Consider the following 19,924-nt stretch of genomic DNA (forward strand, 5'->3'; position numbering starts at 1 on the left):
ACTTTTTGGTTCCCTTTAGAAGATGCTGGGTGTCACGTGTTCTTTACAATAACAACAAAATATATCCCAAACTTCTCCTTCATCCATCCCCTGTTCCCTTCCCCTTCTTGCCTCTTCCTCCTTCTCTTCTCCTCATCCTAGCTCTGGAACCTAAGGCAATATGAAATTTTTAAAAGGTGCTGTGAGCTCGCTGTCTGAATCCTCGCTAGGCCTCTGTCTTTTGGAGGCAGTTTTGTGGGCGTGCCCATCTGCAGTCAGCTAGCTTGGACTCCTATGATGGCCTTAGGCTCTGTGAATGCTGGGCCCCAGGGCTGGTCAGAGCATTTTGCTCCCAGGATGTCCACTTCATGGTTGAAGGGTGTCAGACCAGGCAGAGATCAAGTTCTAACAACTCCAGAAAAATATTTGAAAAAAAGACACTGCTTGGCCATCAGAACACTTAAACTTTGCAGAATTATGCAGTATTCCTCCCCCTTTTGTTACTTGTTAGATTTAAATACAGATTTCCTTGTCACTAGCAAATAAGCCTTTTCTTACTTTTATTATAGCTCAGTTGTTCATTTTTATTAAGCTTAAAGTATTTACTATAAAAGTGTTGGGACTCACAAATTTTTCATAAATTTTCAATTTATTCTGAAATATTAAGTCACATTTTTCCTTTCCCTGAGACTGACTTGTTCTCTGGCAGTATTTTTAAAGAAAATGTTATGTCCTGCTTTTAACATCGATAGTAACCCTCATGAAACCAGAGAATAATTCATGTTCTCGGAAACCGGTTGCATTCAAATTCTATAAATTCCTGTTTTCACTCCTTTGTTGCTGTTCTTTGATTCAATTGGAGAGTGGTGTAACATACAGCAGTTTGATTAGTACTTGCTAGCTGTTTAGATGAGTGGATTTGGGCAGGAGCATTTGCAAAGAGTGTTTGAATACTTTGTTTTGTGTATATTTTGTCATTTTCATGTGATTCATGTTCCCTTTATAAAAAATTATTCTGAACAATTTTAAACATATACGCAAATAGAGAGAATAATATAATAAAACTCCATCATCCAGCTTCAACATTTATCAATTTATGGTCAATCTCATTTTGTTTATACTTCCATTCACTATTCTCCTTCAAGATTATTTTGAAGCATATCCTAGATATCTTATTATTTATATGCAACTATTTATTATTTAACTGATATATAGTTAATGATTATTACCAAGCAAATGGCTTTCAAAGACAACTAGTATGTTTTCTGAACACTGCCCGGTTTGAGGTTTTGCATTATTATTCTCACTCCTTTTAACAAAGTGCTGCATTCGATACCAGAGCCTTTATTAGCCGCTGGTATCAAGAAGCTCTGTGGTTCTCTAGAGGAAGAGGATAATTTAGTTGATTATGATTATAATCAATGAAAATGGAAGCTTCAAGTGGGAAATCTCATAATTCTCAGGGCCCAATAAGTATGGTAGAATAAAAATAATTCATTCAAAAGTTTCTGAGTGTAAGAAGATATGGTAAGAATTTGTGGGGTTTTTTGAAAAAAAAAATCATATGAACTTGTACTGGTATAAAGAAAACTATGGTATGAAAAACTGTCATTGAAAACCACTGGATTTCAGCTTTGAGCTACCTACAGCAACCTCCCAATTATCAATAAAATAATTCATATGTTTATGCCTGAGATTTAAATGTAATGTTTTAATTTCATTAAATTATATAAAACCATATGTTGTGGCTTTTTTTTTTTTTAAGAAATAAAGCACTTATCTTTTAGAGAGCTATGCTGAACTATTTATAGATGAAATGATATGATACCTGGAATTTGTCTCAAATAGGTGCGGTTGAGGAGGGAGTGAGTGAATGTAAGAAGAACCAAGATTTTCATTGCTGGGTGATGGGTACTTGGGAATTCATGATAGTATTTTCTCTTCTTCATAGGCTTAAATTTTTTCTTAAAAATTGTTAAATATGACATGTAAAGACAGGAAAAATCTCCTAAATGTTGACATATCCATTTATCTATCAGCAGAGAAGTCAGAAGCTTTTTTTTTTTTTTTTTTCTGGGAATGAGAAAATAACTTTATTGCATTGTGGGGAGCAGGCCAATGTCCAGCCTCAGAACTTCTGGAACTGCTTCTTGGTGCCGGCAGCCTTGGTGACCTTGAGCACGTTGAAGTGCACTATCTTGCTCAGGGGCCGACACTTGCCCACTGTGACGATGTCACTGATCTGGATGTCCCTGAAGCAGGGGTACAGGTGCACAGACATGTTCTTGTGGCACTTCTCGAAGCGGTTGTACTTGCGGATGTAGTGGAGGTAGTCTTGGCGGATGACAATGGTCCTCTGCATCTTCATCTTGGTCACCACACCAGAGAGGATCCACCCTCGAATGGAGACGTTACCAGTGAAGGGGCATTTCTTGTCAATGTAAGTGCCCTCAATAGCCTCTTTGGGTGTCTTGAAGCCCAGACTGATGTTCTTGTAGTACCACGGGAGCTTCTCCTTGCCAATTTCTCCCAGCAGGACCCTCTTTTTGTTTTGAAAGATGGTTGCCTGCTTTTGGTAGGCACGCTCAGTCTGAATGTCCGCCATCTTCCCGGCCGGCCTGTAAAAGGGAGAAGTCAGAAGTTTTAATGAAAATGTTTGAACTTTAAAATTTGAAGGTTACAAGTTTGTTTCTCTCATCCTGGGCAACCTAGATACGTAGTTCAACAAAGCAGTGAACCTCTCTCAATCTTGAATTTCACATGTATAAAAATACTCGCTCTGGTTTACATAGGGACTGATATTTTTCCAGGCCTTCTTATATATTACATATCAATTTCTAACACCTTGCAAGAAAATGATATTGTTTAATAATTTAAACTTGCAGTTACTTCAATGTTTGTTATCTAATTGTTCTGACATCTATGGAAATATCTAGTTGTTACATTCTGCTAGTGGTTGTTTTGTGCATTGATTATGACAAAACTTCTCTCAGTATGTGGCAAAAATAATGATAGTTACAGATTTTAAAATGAGATTATTGTTATAGCATAATGCTGGGCCATTCACTTTCCTGGTGGGAAATGTGGAGTTTTGAAGTTCAGAATTAACTCCTGCCTCATTGTTTCTTCTTCCATAACATAGCTGATCTTTACACTTTATTTTCAGGTCATTCCTGCTGGAGTTTGAAAACACATTCACATGCTCAGCTATAATTCATTATGAAATGTGGGATTAAGTGATAATCTTTGGATTTGGGTTTTTATGGTAGGCTTTTATTTTTAGTTCACATTGTTGTTCCCCATTTTATAACCAGATATGGAATATTAGAGATGAGAACAAGCAAGTCCTGCAAAGTGGCAAAATTATCTTTCTGGCTCACAAAGTATAATACTGTCTTAGTTTTCTTCCCTGAACTTGCTACAACCAGGTTTTACTGTCTGAGACCTGAATCTCTTCTAAGGTCTATAGCCCTAGACCCTACCATGAGACTAGGACATTAGAAGCATCCTAGTTCTGTCCTCATTGGAGCTGGATCCTGGTCAACATATCTCCAGCAGCAGTGGTTCTTCTTATAGAACTCAGAAAAAGGGGCTTATCACTGTGTTATGCCTGCCGTAATGGAGCTTTGGTACCAAACTATATCTGAACATGCCCAGTTTGGCATCAAATTGACTGACCTTCCCTCGCCCATTCTTTGCAGCCAAGTAAGCTTTGTCTAGACCAGTGTTTCTCAGGACTTGCATCCAAATCACCTAGGAGGTGTTTGTTAAAAATTCCTGGGCATCACTTTAAGTCTAATAAACCAGAATGCCTGGGGTAGGGGTGGTGATCAGAAATCTGCATTTTAATAAGTTATATTTAATATTTTTTTGAGACAGTCTTACTCCAGTCTCACAGGCTGGAGTGCCGTCAGTCTCGACTTCTCAGGCAATCATCCCACCTCAGCTTCCTGAGTAGCTGGGAGTACAGGTCCACCACCACACCTGGCTATGTATATATATATATATTTATATATATGTTTTAGTAGACACTGGGTTCGACCATGTTGCCCAGGTTGGTCTCAAACTCCGGTGCTCAAATGACCCACCTGCCCCAGCCTCCCAAAGTGTTAGGATTGCAGGCGTGAGCCACTGCTCCCTGCCTAATATTGTGCTTTAAAACTGTCTGATGCTTGTATTTTCTACAGTCTAAATTTTGTTAGATATTCAGAAAAAGCAAAAGAAGACTCTAGTTGGGCTCTTAGCAAACAAAGTTGGTAGTCTCAAACATACTACTTGTACTATGCCCCTTACTGCAATCCATAGCCTTCTTTTTGATCTAGCATTAGAATGAGAACATGTACATGTTATTCATAATAATAATGTACATGAACATGCCTCTAAATTTTTAAAGTTTAAATTGATATATGATAATCATATATATATATATGGTACATAGTGATGTTTCAATACATATAGTGTATAGTGATCAGATCAGTGTAATTTTAGCATATCCATCATTTCAATTCTTTCTGTTGCTATGTATCAATTCTTTGTGTTGGGAAAATTCAATATCCTCCTTCTAGCTATTTGAAGCTATATATTATTGCTAACTACAGTCATTCTGCAGTAGTATAGAATACTGTAACTCTTTCCTCCTATCTAGCTGTAATTTTGTACCCTGTACAAGTCTTTCCCTATTCCTCCCTTCCCGCTACTATTTCCAGCCTCCAGTAACCTCTCTTCTACTTTTTACTTCTATGAGGGAAAGTGCCTTTTAAAAAGTTAAAAAGCATCTTATAAATGCAACGTATTATTTAACAGTCAGTTAATGAGCTCATAGTCTATTTGCGGGCACCGTTCAACTTGCTCCCCAAATATAGTACCAAGAAAGTGAAGAACATACTTTCTGCCTAAGGGAAACCCATAATGAAGATCACATGCAGACATAATGTTACAAGAAAACAACTGGAAAGAAATATACCTGATTCATACCAAATATACTATTTAGTTATATAATTCTGGGTGTCCTAGGAGATATAGAATAATTATGTATCAACACTCCCATCCGTTGATGTATCTGTGACTATCTATATTCATCTTTTCCAAATATCTACTCTTCGCCATCTCTGTATTTACCTGTTTTTAACATGAATGCAATGGAATTAGAATGTAAGCTCCGGCCGGGCGCCGTGGCTCACGCCTGTAATCCCAGCACTTTGGGAGGCTGAGGCGAGTGGATCACAAAGTCAGGAGATCAAGACCATCCTAGCTAACACAGTGAAACCCTGTCTCTACTAAAAATTCCAAAAAAATAGCCAGGCGTGGTGGCTGTAGTCCCAGCTTCTCGGGAGGCTGAAGCAGGAGAATGGTGTGAACCCGGGAGGTGGAGCTTGCAGTGAGCCGAGATAGTGCCACTGCACTCCTGGGAGACAGAGGGAGACTCCGTCTGAAAACAAACAAACAAGAAAAGAATGTAAGCTCCTTGAAGGTGAGGATTTTTTTGGTTTGTTTGTTTTTGTTTTTGTTTTTGTTTTTGAGACGGAGTCTCGCTCTGTCGCCCAGGCTGGAGTGCAGTGGCCGGATCTCAGCTCACTGCAAGCTCCGCCTCCCGGGTTCACGCCATTCTCCTGGCTCAGCCTCCCGAGTAGCGGGGACTACAGGTGCCTGCCACCTCGCCCGGCTAGTTTTTTGTATTTTTTAGTAGAGACGGGGTTTCACCGTGTTAGTCAGGATGGTCTCGATCTCCTGACCTCGTGATTCGCCTGTCTCGGCCTCCCAAAGTGCTGGGATTACAGGCTTGAGCCACCGTGCCTAGCCAGGTGAGGATTTTTGTCTGTTTTGTTCACTGATATATTTCTAGTGCCCCAAACATGACTGTTACATAATAGATACTCCATAAATAATAGTTGATTGACTGACCAAATGATTGAGTGAGTGAAGTTAATCAGAAAAGGCTCCCAGAAGATGATGAGTGTAAGGGAGATGTCACAAGTGTCTATAGACTGGTTGAGAATGGTTACATAGCTGAGAACTGCAGGACTGTAAGACGGAGCTGATCTTAGTAGTGAATATCTCTACATTTGACAATTCCAGTCAGTCAGCTATGGGCAACTCAGTAACCAATGACTTTTGGTGGTAGTAATTGTGAGTATCTGGCTCATAAAAGGACTTTTTTTTTTTTTTTCTTTTAGATCTGAGACTGTTATGAAGTGTGACTTAATTACATTTGGGGATGTAGGCATGGGAAGGATTTTTTAGATTGGGAATTTTCTTCCTCTAGGAATTGTGTCTGTTTGCATTCACATATACGTTGGATAGTGGCACATGATTTTTAGGTCTGAATAGCAGAGATTCCTTTGCAATTTCATTTTCCAATTAATATAAGAAAACATTTTCTCTTAGAAGCAAAGTGAGGGTAATCAGAATTGAGCAGCTACTGATCATAAGCTACTTGCACACAGACAAGATTCTAAATGCATTTAAAAATATAACTTGGCAATCTTTTAATCTATATTATGTGTGCAATTTTTATTGTAAAAAACACTACTTACACATATAGCAATTTAGTTTGTTGTCTGTATCCCAATACTGAAAAACAGTGATACTATGTGTGAGCATATATTTTTAAACTGCAATATTCAATGTTTTATTCACATGTTTAACAAGCATTTATTAATGCTTCCTATGTGCCAGGACCTCTTCTAGGTTATGGAAATATAAAGATGAATAAGTCAAAATTCCTTATGGAGCTTATGTTCTAGTAGGGGGATGGGTAACAACAGAATCACTGAAATGACAGAAAAAGTAACTTCAGATAGTCACAAGTGCTTTCCTTGAACTAAAACAGGGTGATGGGATAGAGAAGGTTTTAGAGGGTGGAGTGGCTAGGGTGACCAGTTGTGGCCTGAGAAGGCAACATTTGAGCTGAGACCTAAATGATGTAAACGAGCCAGTCATGAAAATAACAAGAGTAGGCGAGTCTAGCTGAGTAAAAAGAAAGGTAAAGGCCCTGGGGTGGGGGGCACCTAGCTTGGCATGTTCATTAAGCCAGTCATTTATTCCTCTGAACAAATATTTGCTGAGAGCCTCTTTTGTGCTAAGTATAACATATTCTACTGGGGAAATGTTGTGCTGGGGGAATGGTGATAAACAAAACAGCTTCTTGGGTTTCAGATCTCAGAGAACTTATGTTCTGATGGAAAAGAAAGACAAGAAAAGAAAGAAAGAAAAAAGAAACAAACAGGAAAGTATTGGATACTGATAAGTATAATACTGAGACAGAACAATATGATAGACATTTTTGGTTGGTTACCTTAACCTGAGAGGATAGAGACTGCATTTCTGAGTAAGCAACCTGTACAATAGGAAGGTGGCAATATGAAGCTCACACTAGTGTCACATACTCCCTTTGGATATTCCAGGGACATAGTAAACTAGACTGAGGATAATGTGTGACTCTGTGGAGCTAGCTGTAACCCCCACTAATTTCTCTTCTACTTCTGAACACATATGGGAATTTATAAATTGTCTGAATTCATAGAAAGGGGAAACAGCTAATAAATTTAGGTACTTCATTATTAGTAGTGAATTACATGCAAATCTACACACCAAGCATTTGGGATATTGAGACCGAAAAGAATTGTTTTAATTGATGGGACAGTATGGCAGAATTAAGGGATTTCTGTTAAAGAATAGTTTTAATAGCAATTAACCTTAAAAAGAAATAATGAGAGTAGTGCAAATTAACATATATTTGAACAACTCTGCAAAGGCAAGAATCCACCTTGGTTTTGGCTTTCTCATACCTTTTGGTTAAAAGCATGTATTCAGCATTGAGTACATTTTCTGGTATTTTGCATTTTTTTTTCAACTGTTGGGGTATTGCCTTAGTTTATCCAGAGGAGAAGATATTGTGTATTTAAGTTAAGAATCTACTATCTCAAGGAATAAAATTCTATTTAAAGTAATTCAAGTTGAAGGATGCTTATGAAAGGAAAGAATGTGGACAGAAAACAAAATGTAGTTTCTACATGTGAATGGCACTGAGAAGTAGGAGGCCATGTGCTTTCTGTCTCCACACGTCTGATGCATCTATGCTCCTGTTTTTCCTTTCATGTAAGCTTTATTTCCTTATTCATGGTCTCTTTATCTCTCCATAAATTCACCTGAATTGTGGCATTGGTTGACCTTTGTCTCAAATTCATGTAACCTATGGTTCTAGTCCTCACAGTTCTCTGACTGACTTAGTCCACACTGACCCAATTCTAAATTAAGTTCCTGTAAAAGAGAATCAGATTTTTCTTTTTTCTTTTTCTTTTCTTTTTTTTTTTTTTTTTGAGATGGAGTTTCGCTTTTGTTGCCCATGGAGTTTCGCTTTTGTTGCCCAGGCTGGAGTGCAATGGTGCGATCTTGACTCACCGCAACCTCCGCCTCCCAGGTTCAAGCAATTCTCCTGCCTCAGCCTCCCGAGTAGCTGGGATTACAGGCATGTAATAGCAACTACGCCTGGCTAATTTTGTATTTTTAGTAGAGACAGGGTTTCTCCATGTTGAGGCTGGTCTCGAACTCCTGACCTCAGGTGATCTGCCTGCCTTAGCCTCCCAAAGTGCTGGGATTACAGGCGTGAGCCACCACACTAGGCCAAAAATCAGATTTTTCACAGCTTGAATTAGATACACACCCTGGTCCACAGGCATACTGTAATATCATGCATTATATTATCATTAACAAATAACTCCATTATATAAAGATAATGACTATATCATATTTAAAAACTGAAAACAATAGAGGGATAAAGTATTTTGATAGTCTCCTTCACTCCCTGCCAATCATGATCCATTTACCATTATCCTACTCCCGACTCTCCCTAAGCTAAACTTGGTTTGAAGACACACACACGCTCCATAGAAAATATATAGTATCATATAAATTCATTTCTCTACTTAATACATATTAATTGAATGCACTGGAGATTCAATATTGAATGAAATGAACAAAAATTCTTGCCTTCATGGAGCTTAAATTCTAGGGGAGGCAAACAGATATAAAATTAAATAAGTAAGGACAGTCATGCATTGCTTAATGATGGGGATATGTTCTGAAAAATGCATCGTTAGACAATTTTGTTGTCTTAACAAACATCATAGAGTACATTTAAATAAACCTAGATGGTATAGCCTACTATACATGTAGGCTATAAGGTAGAGCCTATTGCTTCTAGGCTACAAGCCTGTATAGCATGTTATTGTACTAAATATTGTAGGCAACTGTCACACAGTGGTAAGCATTTATGTATCTACATGTATCTCAACCTAGAAAAGGTACAGTAAAAATACTGTATAAAAGACAAAAGGTGGTACACCTGTACAGGGCGTTTACCATGACTGGAGCTTTTCGGACTGTAAGTTGCTCTGGGTGAGTCAGTGAGGAAGTGGTGAGTGAATGTGAAGGCCTAGAGCATTACTGTACACTAGTATAGGCCTTATAAATATTGCACACATAGGCTACACTAAATTTGTTAAAAAAAATCTTTAATAATATATTAACCTTACCTTAGTGTAACCTTTTTACTTTATACATTTTAAATTTAAAAAAATTGACTTTTTTTGTAGTAACAGCTTAAAACACAAATACATTATAGAGCTGTACAAAAGTATTTTCTTTCTTTATATCCTTATTCTACAAGCTTTTTTCTATTTTTAAAATATTTCGTTTCTTTTTTACTTCTTGAACTTTTTTGTTAAAAGCTAAGATACAAATACACACATTATCCTAGGCCTACACAAGTTCAGGTTCATCAATATCATTGTCCTCCCCGTCCATGTCTTGTCTTACTGAAAGGTCTTCAGGGGCAATAACATGCGTGGAACTGTCATCTCCTAATAACAATGCCTTCTTCTGGAATTCCTCTTGAAGGACCTGTATGATGCTGTTTCTAGTTAACATATATATATATATATAATATATATATTATATACATACACACACACATATTTGTAAGTAGAAGGAGTACACTCTAAAATAACAAAAATGATAATATAGTAAATATGTAAAACAGTAACATAGCCATTTATTATCATTATCAAATATTATGTACCACACATAATTGTATGTGCTGTACAAGCATACCTCAATGATATTGAGGGTTAGGTTCCAGACCATTGCAATAAAGCAAATATCAAAATAAAGCACAATGCATAAATATTTTTGGTTTTCCAGTGCATGTAAAAGTTATGTTTACACTATACTGTAGTCAAGTGTGCAAGGGCAAGATGTCTAAAAAACAACGTGTGTAATTTAATTAAAAATACTTTATGACTAAAAATGCTAATGATTAATGAGCCTCCAGTAAGTAATATTTCTTTTTGTTGGTAAAGGACTTGCCTCAGTATTGATGGCTGTGCACTGATCAGGGTGGTGGTTGCTGAAGGTTGGGGTGGCTGTGGGAATTTACTAAAATAAGATAATGAAATTTGCTGTAGCAATTAACACTTCCTTTTATGAGATATTTTTGTATAGCACAGGATGGTGTTTAAAAGCATTTTATTTTATTTTTATTTATTTTATTTATATTTTTTGAGACAGAGGCTCACTCTATTGCCCAGGTGTAGTGCAGTTGCATAATCATAGCTCACTGCAGCCTTGACCTTCTGGGCTCACAATCCTCCCACTTCAGCCTCTCAAGTAGCTGGAACTACAGGCACACACAGCCGTGCCCAGCTAATTTTTAAAATTCTTAATAGAGATGGAATCTTGCTATGCTGCTCAGGCTGATCTTGAGCTCCTGAGCTCAAGCAATCCTTCTGTCTCAGCCTCCCGAAGTGTTGGGATTACATGCGTGAGCCACCACTCCTGGCCATGAGCATTTTCCCACAGTAGAACTTATTTCAAGATTGAAGTAAATCTTCTCAAACCCTGCCACTACTTTATCAAATAAATATATGTAATATTCTAAGCCCCTTGCCATTTCAACAATGTTCATTGCATCTTCACCAGGAATAGATTCCCTTTAAGAAACCACTGTCTTTGCTTATCCATAAAAAGTAAATGCTTATCCATTCAAGTTTTATTATGAGGCTGCAGCAATTCAATGACATCTTTAGACTCCACTTCTAAATCTAGTTATCTTGCTATTTTTACCACATCTGCATTGACTTCTTCCACTGAAGTCTTGAGCCCTTGAAAGTCATCAACGAGGTCTGGAATCAACTTTTTCCAAACTCCTGTTAATGTTGATATTTTGACCACTCCAAGAATCAAGGATTTTTTTTTTGTTGTTAGATGGAGTTTAGCTCTTGTTGCCTAGGCTGGATGCAATGGCGTGATCTTGGCTCACTGCAAACTCCACCTGCCAGGTTCAAGCGATTCTCCTGCCTCAGCCTCCCGAGTAGTTGGGATTACAGGGATACGCCACCACGTCTAGCGAATTTTGTATTTTTAATAGAGACGGGGTTTCTCCATGTTAGTCAGGCTGGTCTCAAACTCCCAACCTCAGGTGATCCGCCCACCTTGGCCTCCCAAAGTGCTGGGATTACAGGTGTGAGCCACTGTGCCCAGCCCAGGATGTTCTTAATAGCATCTAGAATGGTTTATCCTTTCCAGAAGGTTTTCAATTTGCTTTTTCGTGATCCATAAGCAGAATCCCTATTTGTGGTAGCTATAGACTTACAAAATGTATTTTTTAAATAATAACATGTGAATGTCTTTATCATTGATCCATGGGCTACAGAACGGAAGCTGTATTAGCAAGCATGAAAACATTAATCTTGTGCATTTTAATTACAGCTCTTGAGCGACTAGTTGCATTGTCAAAGAGCAGTACTGTTTAGTTCTAGAAGGAAATTAAAAGTGCTACTAGTAAATATACGAATCATATATATGTATACATGTATATATATATAAATCATATATACAAATCAGTAAATATACAAATCATAAGAATGTGAAACAGTCTTATTGCCAATATGGAGAAAGACCTATTTTTTTTTCTGAGCAGTAGGTCTCAACAGTGAGTTTAAAGTATTTAGTAAACCGTGTTCTAAACAGATGTGCTGTCACTCAGTCTTTCGTCTTCCATTTATGGAGCATAGGCAGAGTAGATTTAGCATAATTCTTCAGGACTGTAGGATTTTTGAAATGACAAATGAGCACTGGCTTCAATTTAAACTTACCACCTGCATTAGCCTCTAACAAGAGAGTCAGGCTACCCTTCAAAACTTTGAAGCTAGGCATTGACTTCTCTCTCTAGCTGTGAAAATCCTAGATGGCATCTTCTTCCAACGGAAGGCTGCTCTGTCTACACTGAAAAATCTGTTGTTTAGTGTAGTCACCTTTTTGATCTTCTGGATAACTTGCTGCAGCTTCTATATCATCATTTGTTACCTTACCTTGCACTTTTATGTTACAGAGACGATTTTTTCCTTTAAACCTCATAAACCAACCTCTGTTAGCCTTGAACTTTTCTTCTGTACTTTCTTACCTTTCTTAGCCTTCATAGAAACGAAGAAAATTAGGCCTTAATCTGAATTAGGCTTGGGTTTAAGAGAATGTTGTGGCTGGTTTTATCTTCTATCCAGGCCACTAAAGCTTTTTCCATATCAGCAATAAGGCTGTTTCACTTTCTTATGATTTCTGTGTTCACCAGAGTAGCACTTTTAATTTCCTTTTAGAATTTTTCCTTTGCATTCATAACTTGGTTGTTTGGCACAAGAGGCCTAGCTTTTGGCCTGGCTTTTGACAGCCTTCCTCACTAAGCTTAATCATTTCGAGCTTTTGATTTAGTGAAAGATGTGTGACTCTTCCTTTCACTTAAATAGTTAGAAGTCATTGTAGGATTATTAATTGCTCTAATTTTAATATTATTGTGTCTCCGGAAATAGGGTGGTCCAAGGAGAGGGAGAGTGACTGGGGAATGGTTTTTTGGGGAAAGTCAGAACACACACTTGCTGATTGTTTGTCATCTTGTGTGGGCATGGTTTGTGGCACCCCCAAACAATTTTAATAGTAAACACCTAAAATCTGTGATCACAGACCACAATAATGGATATAATAATAATAATCATAAAACAGTTTTAAATATTGTCAGAATTACCAAGATGTGACACAGAGACATAGAGTGAGCACATGCTTTATGCAGGATTGTCACAAACCTTCAATTTGTAAAAAAAAAAAAAAAAAAAAATCTGTGAAAGGCAATGAAATGAGGTAGACTTATACTTTTCTTTTCTTTTTTTTTTTTTGGTATGGGCTCAGCTCACCACAACCTCTGCCTCCTGAGTTTGAGAGATTCTCTTGCCTCAGCTTCCTGAATAGCTGGATTTACAGGCATGTGTCACCACGTCCGGCTAATTTTGTATTTTTAGTAGAGACGAGGTTTCTCTATGTTGACCAGGCTGGTCTCAAACTCCTGACCTCAGGTGATCCACTGGCCTTGGCTTCCCAAAGTGCTGGGATTACAGGCATGAGCCACTGCACCTGACAGACCTGTATGTTTATACAACTGGCTGTGCAGTAGATTACACCATCATTGCTACAAACATGTGAGTAATGTGTTATGCTACAATATTACAATGGCTAGACATGACTAGGTGATGGGGATGCTTCAACTTCATTATAATTTATGAGACCACTGTCATATATGTAGTCTTGTCATTGAAACGTCATTATGTGGCATATGGCTGTATGTCACTGTGGTACTTAGGAAAACTGTAAATGCTGTGCAGAAAAATAAGTCATGAAGATATATAGGAAATAAAAAGGGTGATCATAGGACAGTTCAACGTGCAGGTAATATTTGAGCCAAGACTTCCATCATAAGCAGAGGAAACAGCAAATGACCTGAATGCTCAGACAATATCAAGGATTTCTATGAGTCTGAAGTATAGTGAACAAGGGAGGGGAGAGTAGGAGAGGTCAGAGTGATTAAGGAATGTGGAGAACTGGGGGAGAGAGGGAACTGTTCATTTAGGTTCTTGTTGATAAGTGTAAGGACTTCGGATATTATCCTTGGTGAGGTAGAAGACATTGCAAGGTTTTCAGCAAAGTAACTTGATCTGGCATATTTCAAGTGGATTATTATGGCTTCCTTGTTGAGATGAGACTGAAGAAGCTAATGGCAGGCATATGTTAGGAGGCTATGACAATGATTCAGGCAAGAGAGCTTAGTAAGTTTGACAAAGAAGTAGCAGAAAAAGTGGTAAACAGTCAGGATTCTGAAATGATTCTGAAGGTAGCATGCACAGTGATTTCTTATGGATTATATTTGGGATGTGAAAGAGCGAGGTCAAGGTTGACATGTTTTTGACCTTGACTAATTGGAAGAATAGAGTTTTCATTAACTGGAATATGGAAGATTGTGGAAGGGAAGGTTTTGGGGGTGTGTATAAGGTGAAAATCAGAAACTCAGTTTTGGGGATGTCAAGTTAGTTGATGCCTTCAGACATTTATGTGGAGTGGATTTTTGAACCATCTGCATCGTCATAGAATTTGAAGGATTGAGGCTAAAAGAGACCACCAAAATTAATACATAGATAGAAGTTTAAGGCCTGAATCTTGGACACTCAAACATTCAGAGGTCATAAAGATATGAAAGAGTTAGCAAAGAAGACTGAAAATATTGAGTGAAGAGAAGGAAAATCTAGGAGAGGGTTGTGTCCAGGAAGTCATATGAAGACAATGTCTCAAGAAAGAGGTAGTGATCAGCTGTGTCAGATATTGATGGTAGGTCAATTCAGATTAAATAAGAGAGCTGATCATCCAATTCTGTAACATGGATGTTAGTGACTGAACATGAACATGAATAAGGCAGATATGATCATGGAGATAAAGATGTCTTTGGAGGGGGTTTCAAAGGAGACAAGAGGAAGAGAGGACTCTGAGACTGTGAGTACATACAATGAATAAGCTAGTCACATTAGGTATCATGCAATTTTGTCACTGAACAATATGTACTGAGATTCATACGTTCTTTATAGCTCTAACTTATTTCTCTTAATGATTGCATAGTTTCTAATTGTGTGAATGAATACAAAGTGTTTAAGATGGGTATCTAAATAGGTTTTAGCTCATGTACTTTAGCACTAAGAATTTCAATAACCCATACTCTAAAATACTAATATAAATAATGTTCAGTGGAAATCCAGAGATGCGGGTGAGGCTAAACATTTTGAATGATCATGTAGAGACAAATGTGGACACTAGCCTGACTGCAGTGGAAATTTCATCATGGAAACCAATAGGAACTAAAGTCTTCCAAACTGGCCTCTCTGGTTCCTCTTTTCTCTGCATTAGGACCAACACTAAGAAGGCAAACAGTTCTTCACCTCACAAGATACATCAGTTCAGGTCACAGATACTTTTGCCAGAAATATATGTATATATTTAAAACATTTAGGTCACTCTTATGAAACCCCCAGTATTTTGATTCCTTTGTGCTAAAGATTTTTGTTGTTGTTGTTGTTTTGAGATAGAATCTTGCTCTGCCACCCAGGATGGAGTGCAGTGGTGCAATTACTGCAGCCTGGACCTCCTAGGCTCAAATGATTCTCTCATCTCAGCCTCCCAAGTAGGTAGGAATAAAGGTATGCACCACCACACCTGGCTAATTTTTTAAGTTTTAAAAAATTGTTTGTAGAGATGAGGTCTCACTGTGTTGCCGAGGCTGGTCTTGAACTCTTGGCCTCAAGCGATCCTCCTGCCCTGTGGTCTCCCAAAGTGCTGGGATTACAGATGTGACCCACCGTGCCTGGCCTATGCTAGAGACTGAAAGCCTCTGAGACTGAAAGCATTTAAGAAAAAAAATAAAGGAGCCATGCTCTACGGTCCAGGCTGGAGTGCAGTGGTGCAAACTCAGCTTACCGCAACTTCCACCTCCTTGGTTCAAGCGATTCTCTTGCCTTAGTCTCCTGAGTAGCTGGGACTACATGTGTGCGTCACCAGGCCCAGCTACTTTTTGTATTTTAAGTAGAGATGGGGTTTGCCATGTTGGCCAAGTTGTTCTCAAAATCCTGACTTCAAGTGATCCACCCGCCTTGGCCTTGCAAAGTGCTGGGATTATAGGCATGAGCCACCGTGCCCAGCTGAAAGGCTTTTACTTTTAGTTGTTGTTTGGACACCAGTGTCCATGATGAGCATCCTTGCTTTCCTATGCTATTCTCTCTACTGTCAAAACAACTTATCTTATTTTGGAATGCTTTGTCATTGGAAACCCCATTTATTTATGAACTCTTTCTTCAGAATGGAGCTCTCTCCCCAAACTTCCACATTGCACAGCTGCTTATGAGCCTTGTAATTAATAAAGATTTGCCAACAGTTGCACACCCATTGATGTTCCGAGCTTATTGAAAAAGCAGGTAAGCAGCAGTTATTGGGCCAGGGCCTCTAACTATATGTTGCCAGTGGGCTGTAGATTGGAACTACATATGTTGCCAATGGACTATAGATTGGCTATTGTCATTTTTAACAGGAGAGCTCTGAACTCATATAAATTCAAGCTAAATTTCCTTGGGAATTATTAAACAATTTGAAATGTAGACAAATTAAATATAAATTTTCAAATTGAATTAGCTTCTTCTGTCAGGTTTATTTAAATAATTGTAGTACAGAAAGTGGGTTCCAAAATGGCCAAATAGGAACAGCTCCAGTCTACAGCTCCTGGCATGAACAACACAGAAGACAGGTGATTTATGCATTTCTAACTAAGGTACTGGGTTCATCTCACTGGGGCTTGTCAGACAGTGGGTGTAGGACAGTGGGTGCAGCCCACCGAGCATGAGCCAAAGCAGTGCAAGGCATTGCCTCACCTGGGAAGTGCAAGGGGTCAGGGAATTCCCTTTCTTAGCCAAGGGAAGCTGTGACAGATGGCACCTGGAAAATTGGGTCACTCCCACCCTAATACTGTACTTTCCCAATGGTCTTAGCAAATGGCACACCAAGAGATTATATCTCGTGCCTGGCTTGGGGGGGTCCCATGCCTATGGAGCCTCCCTCATTGCTAGCACAGCAGTCTGAGATCCAACTGCAAGGCAGCAGTGAGGCTGAGGGAGGCGTGTCCACCATGGCTGAGACTTGAGTAGGTAAACAAAGCAACCAGGAAGCTTGAACTGGGTGGAGCCCACCGCAGCTCAAGGAGGCCTGCCTGCCTCTGTAGACTCCACCTCTGGGGACAGGGCATAGCTGAACAAAAGGCAGCAGAAACCTCTGCAGACTAAATGTCACTGGCTGACAGGTTTGAAGAGAGTAGTGGTTCTCCCAGCATGGAGTTTGAGAACTGAAAACGGACAGACTGCCTCCTCAAGTGAGTGTCTGACCCCTGAATAACCTAACTGGGAGGCACCCCCCAGTAGGGGCAGACTGATACCTCACACTGCTGGGTATCTCTCTGAGGCGAAGCTTCCAGAGGAACGATCAGGCAGCAACATTTGCTGTTCAGCAATATTTGCTGTTCTGCAGTCTCTGCTGCTGATACCCAGGCAAAAAGGGTCTGGAGTGGATGTCCAGCAAACTCCAACAGACCTGCAGCTGAGTGTCCTGACAGTTAGAAGGAAAACTAACAAACAGAAAGGACATCCACACCAAAACCCCATCTGTATGTCACCATCATCAAAGACCAAAGGTAGATAAAACCACAAAGATGGGGAGAAACCAGAACAGAAAAGCTGAAAATTCTAAAAATCAGAGTGCCTCTCCCCCTCCAAAGGAATGCAACTCCTTGCCAGCAACGGAACAAAGCTGGATGGAGAATGACTTTGACAAGTGGAGAGAAGAAGGCTTCAGACGATCAAACTTCCTCTAAAGGAGGAATTTCGAGCCCATTGCAAAGAAGCTAAAAACCTTGAAAAAAGATTAGATGAATGGCTAACTAGAATAAGCAGGGCAAAGAAGTCATTAAATGACCTGATGGAGCTGAAAGCCATGACACAAGAACTACGTGACATATACACAAGCTTCAGTAGCTGATTCAATCAACTGGAAGAAAGGGTATCAGTGATTGAAGATCAAATGGTTGAAATGAAGTGTGAAGAGAAGTTTAGAGAAAAAAGGGTAAAAATAAATCAACAAAGCCTCTAAGGAATATGGGACTATGTGAAAAGACCAAATCTGCATTTGATTGGTGTACCTGAGAGTGATGGGGAGAAGGTAACCAAGTTGGAAAACACTCTTCAGGATGTTATCCAGGAGAATTTCCCCAACCTAGCAAGGTAGGCCAACATTCAAATTCAGGAAATACAGAGAACGCCAGAAAGACACTCCTTGAGAAGAGCAACTCTAAGACACATAATTGTCAGATTCACCAAAGTTGAAATGAAGGAAAAAATGTTGAGGGCAGCCAGAGAGAAAGATCAGGTTACCCACAAAGGGAAGCCCATCAGACTAACAGTGGATCTTTCAGCAGAAACTCTATAAGCCGAAGAGAGTGGGGACCAATATTCAACTTTCTTAAAGAAAAGAATTTTCAACTCAGAATTTCATATCCTGTAAAACTAAGCTTCATAAGTAAAGGAGAAATAAAATCCTTTACAGACAAGTAAATGGTGAGAGATTTTGTCACCACCAGGCCCACCTTACAAGAGCTCCTGAAGGAAGCACTAAACATGGAAAGGAACAACTGGTACCAGTCACTGCATAGACATGCCAAATTGTAAAGACCATCGATGCTAGGAAGAAACTGCATCAACTAATGAGCAAACTAACCAGCTAATATCATAATGACAGGATCAAATTCACACATAACAATATTAACCTTAAATGTAAATGGGCTAATTGCTCCAATTAAAAGACATAGATTGGCAAATTGGATAGAGTCAAGACCCATCAGTGTGCTGTATTCAGGAGACCCATCTCACATGCAGAGACACACATAGGCTCAAAATAAAGGGATGGAGGAAGATCTACCAAGCAAATGGAAAACAAAATAAGGCAGGGGTTGCAATCCTAGTCTCTGATAAAACAGAACTTTAAACCAACAAAGATCAAAAGAGACAAAGAAGGCCATTACATAATGGTAAAGGGATCAATTCAATAAGAAGAGCTAACTATTCTAAATATCTATGCACCCAATACAGGAGCACCCAGAGTCATAAAGCAAGTCCATAGAGACCTACAAAGAGACTTAGACTCCAACACAATAATAATGGGAGACTTTAACACCCCACTGTCAACATTAGACAGATCAACGAGACAGAAATTTAACAAGGATATCCAGGAATTGAACTCAGCTTTGCACCAACTGGACCTAATAGACATCTACAGAACTCTCCACCCCAAATCAACAGAATATATATTCTTCTCAGCACCACATCGCACTTATTCCAAAATTGACCACATAGTTGGAAGTAAAACACTCCTCAGCAAATGTAAAAGAACAGAAATTATAACAAACTGTCTCCCAGATCACAGTGCAATCAAACTAGAACTGAGGATTAAGAAACTCACTCAAAATCACGCAACTACATGGAAACTGAACAACCTGCTCCTGAATGACTACTGGATACATAACGTAATGAAGGCAAAAATAAAGATGTTCCTTGAAACCAAGGAGAACAAAGACACAACATACCAGAATCTCTGGGACACCTTTAAAGCAGTGCCTAGAGGGAAATTGATAGCACTAAATGCCCACAAGAGAAAGCAGGAAAGATCTAAAATTGACATCCTAACATCACAATTAAAAAAACTAGAGAAGCAAGAGTAAACACATTCAGAAGCTAGCAGAAGGCAAGAAATAACTAAGATCAGAGCAGAACTAAAGAAGATAGAGACACAAAAAAACCCTTCAAAAAATCAGTGAATCCAGGAGCTGGTTTTTTGAAATGATCAACAAAACTGATAGACCACTAGCAAGACTAATAAAGAAGAAAAGAGAGAAGAATCAAATAGACACAATAAAAAATGATATTGTAAAGAGCTTCTGCACAACAAAATAAACTACCATCAAAGTGAACAGGCAACCTATAGAATGGGAGAA

General features: G+C 38.8%; 1 protein-coding gene across 1 annotated transcript; it reads right to left on the minus strand.

Moving 5' to 3' along the window:
* Positions 1-2,057: 2,057 nt before the first annotated feature.
* Positions 2,058-2,599, minus strand: LOC105523876 (40S ribosomal protein S11-like). The gene has a single exon (XM_011958913.1). It carries the CDS (start codon positions 2,582-2,584, stop codon positions 2,108-2,110), a length of 477 nt encoding a protein of 158 aa, XP_011814303.1. The 5' UTR covers positions 2,585-2,599; the 3' UTR covers positions 2,058-2,107.
* Positions 2,600-19,924: the final 17,325 nt, after the last annotated feature.

Source organism: Colobus angolensis, unplaced genomic scaffold, assembly GCF_000951035.1.
Source record: "Colobus angolensis palliatus isolate OR3802 unplaced genomic scaffold, Cang.pa_1.0 Scaffold48, whole genome shotgun sequence".
NCBI classification, from domain to species: Eukaryota; Metazoa; Chordata; class Mammalia; order Primates; family Cercopithecidae; genus Colobus; species Colobus angolensis.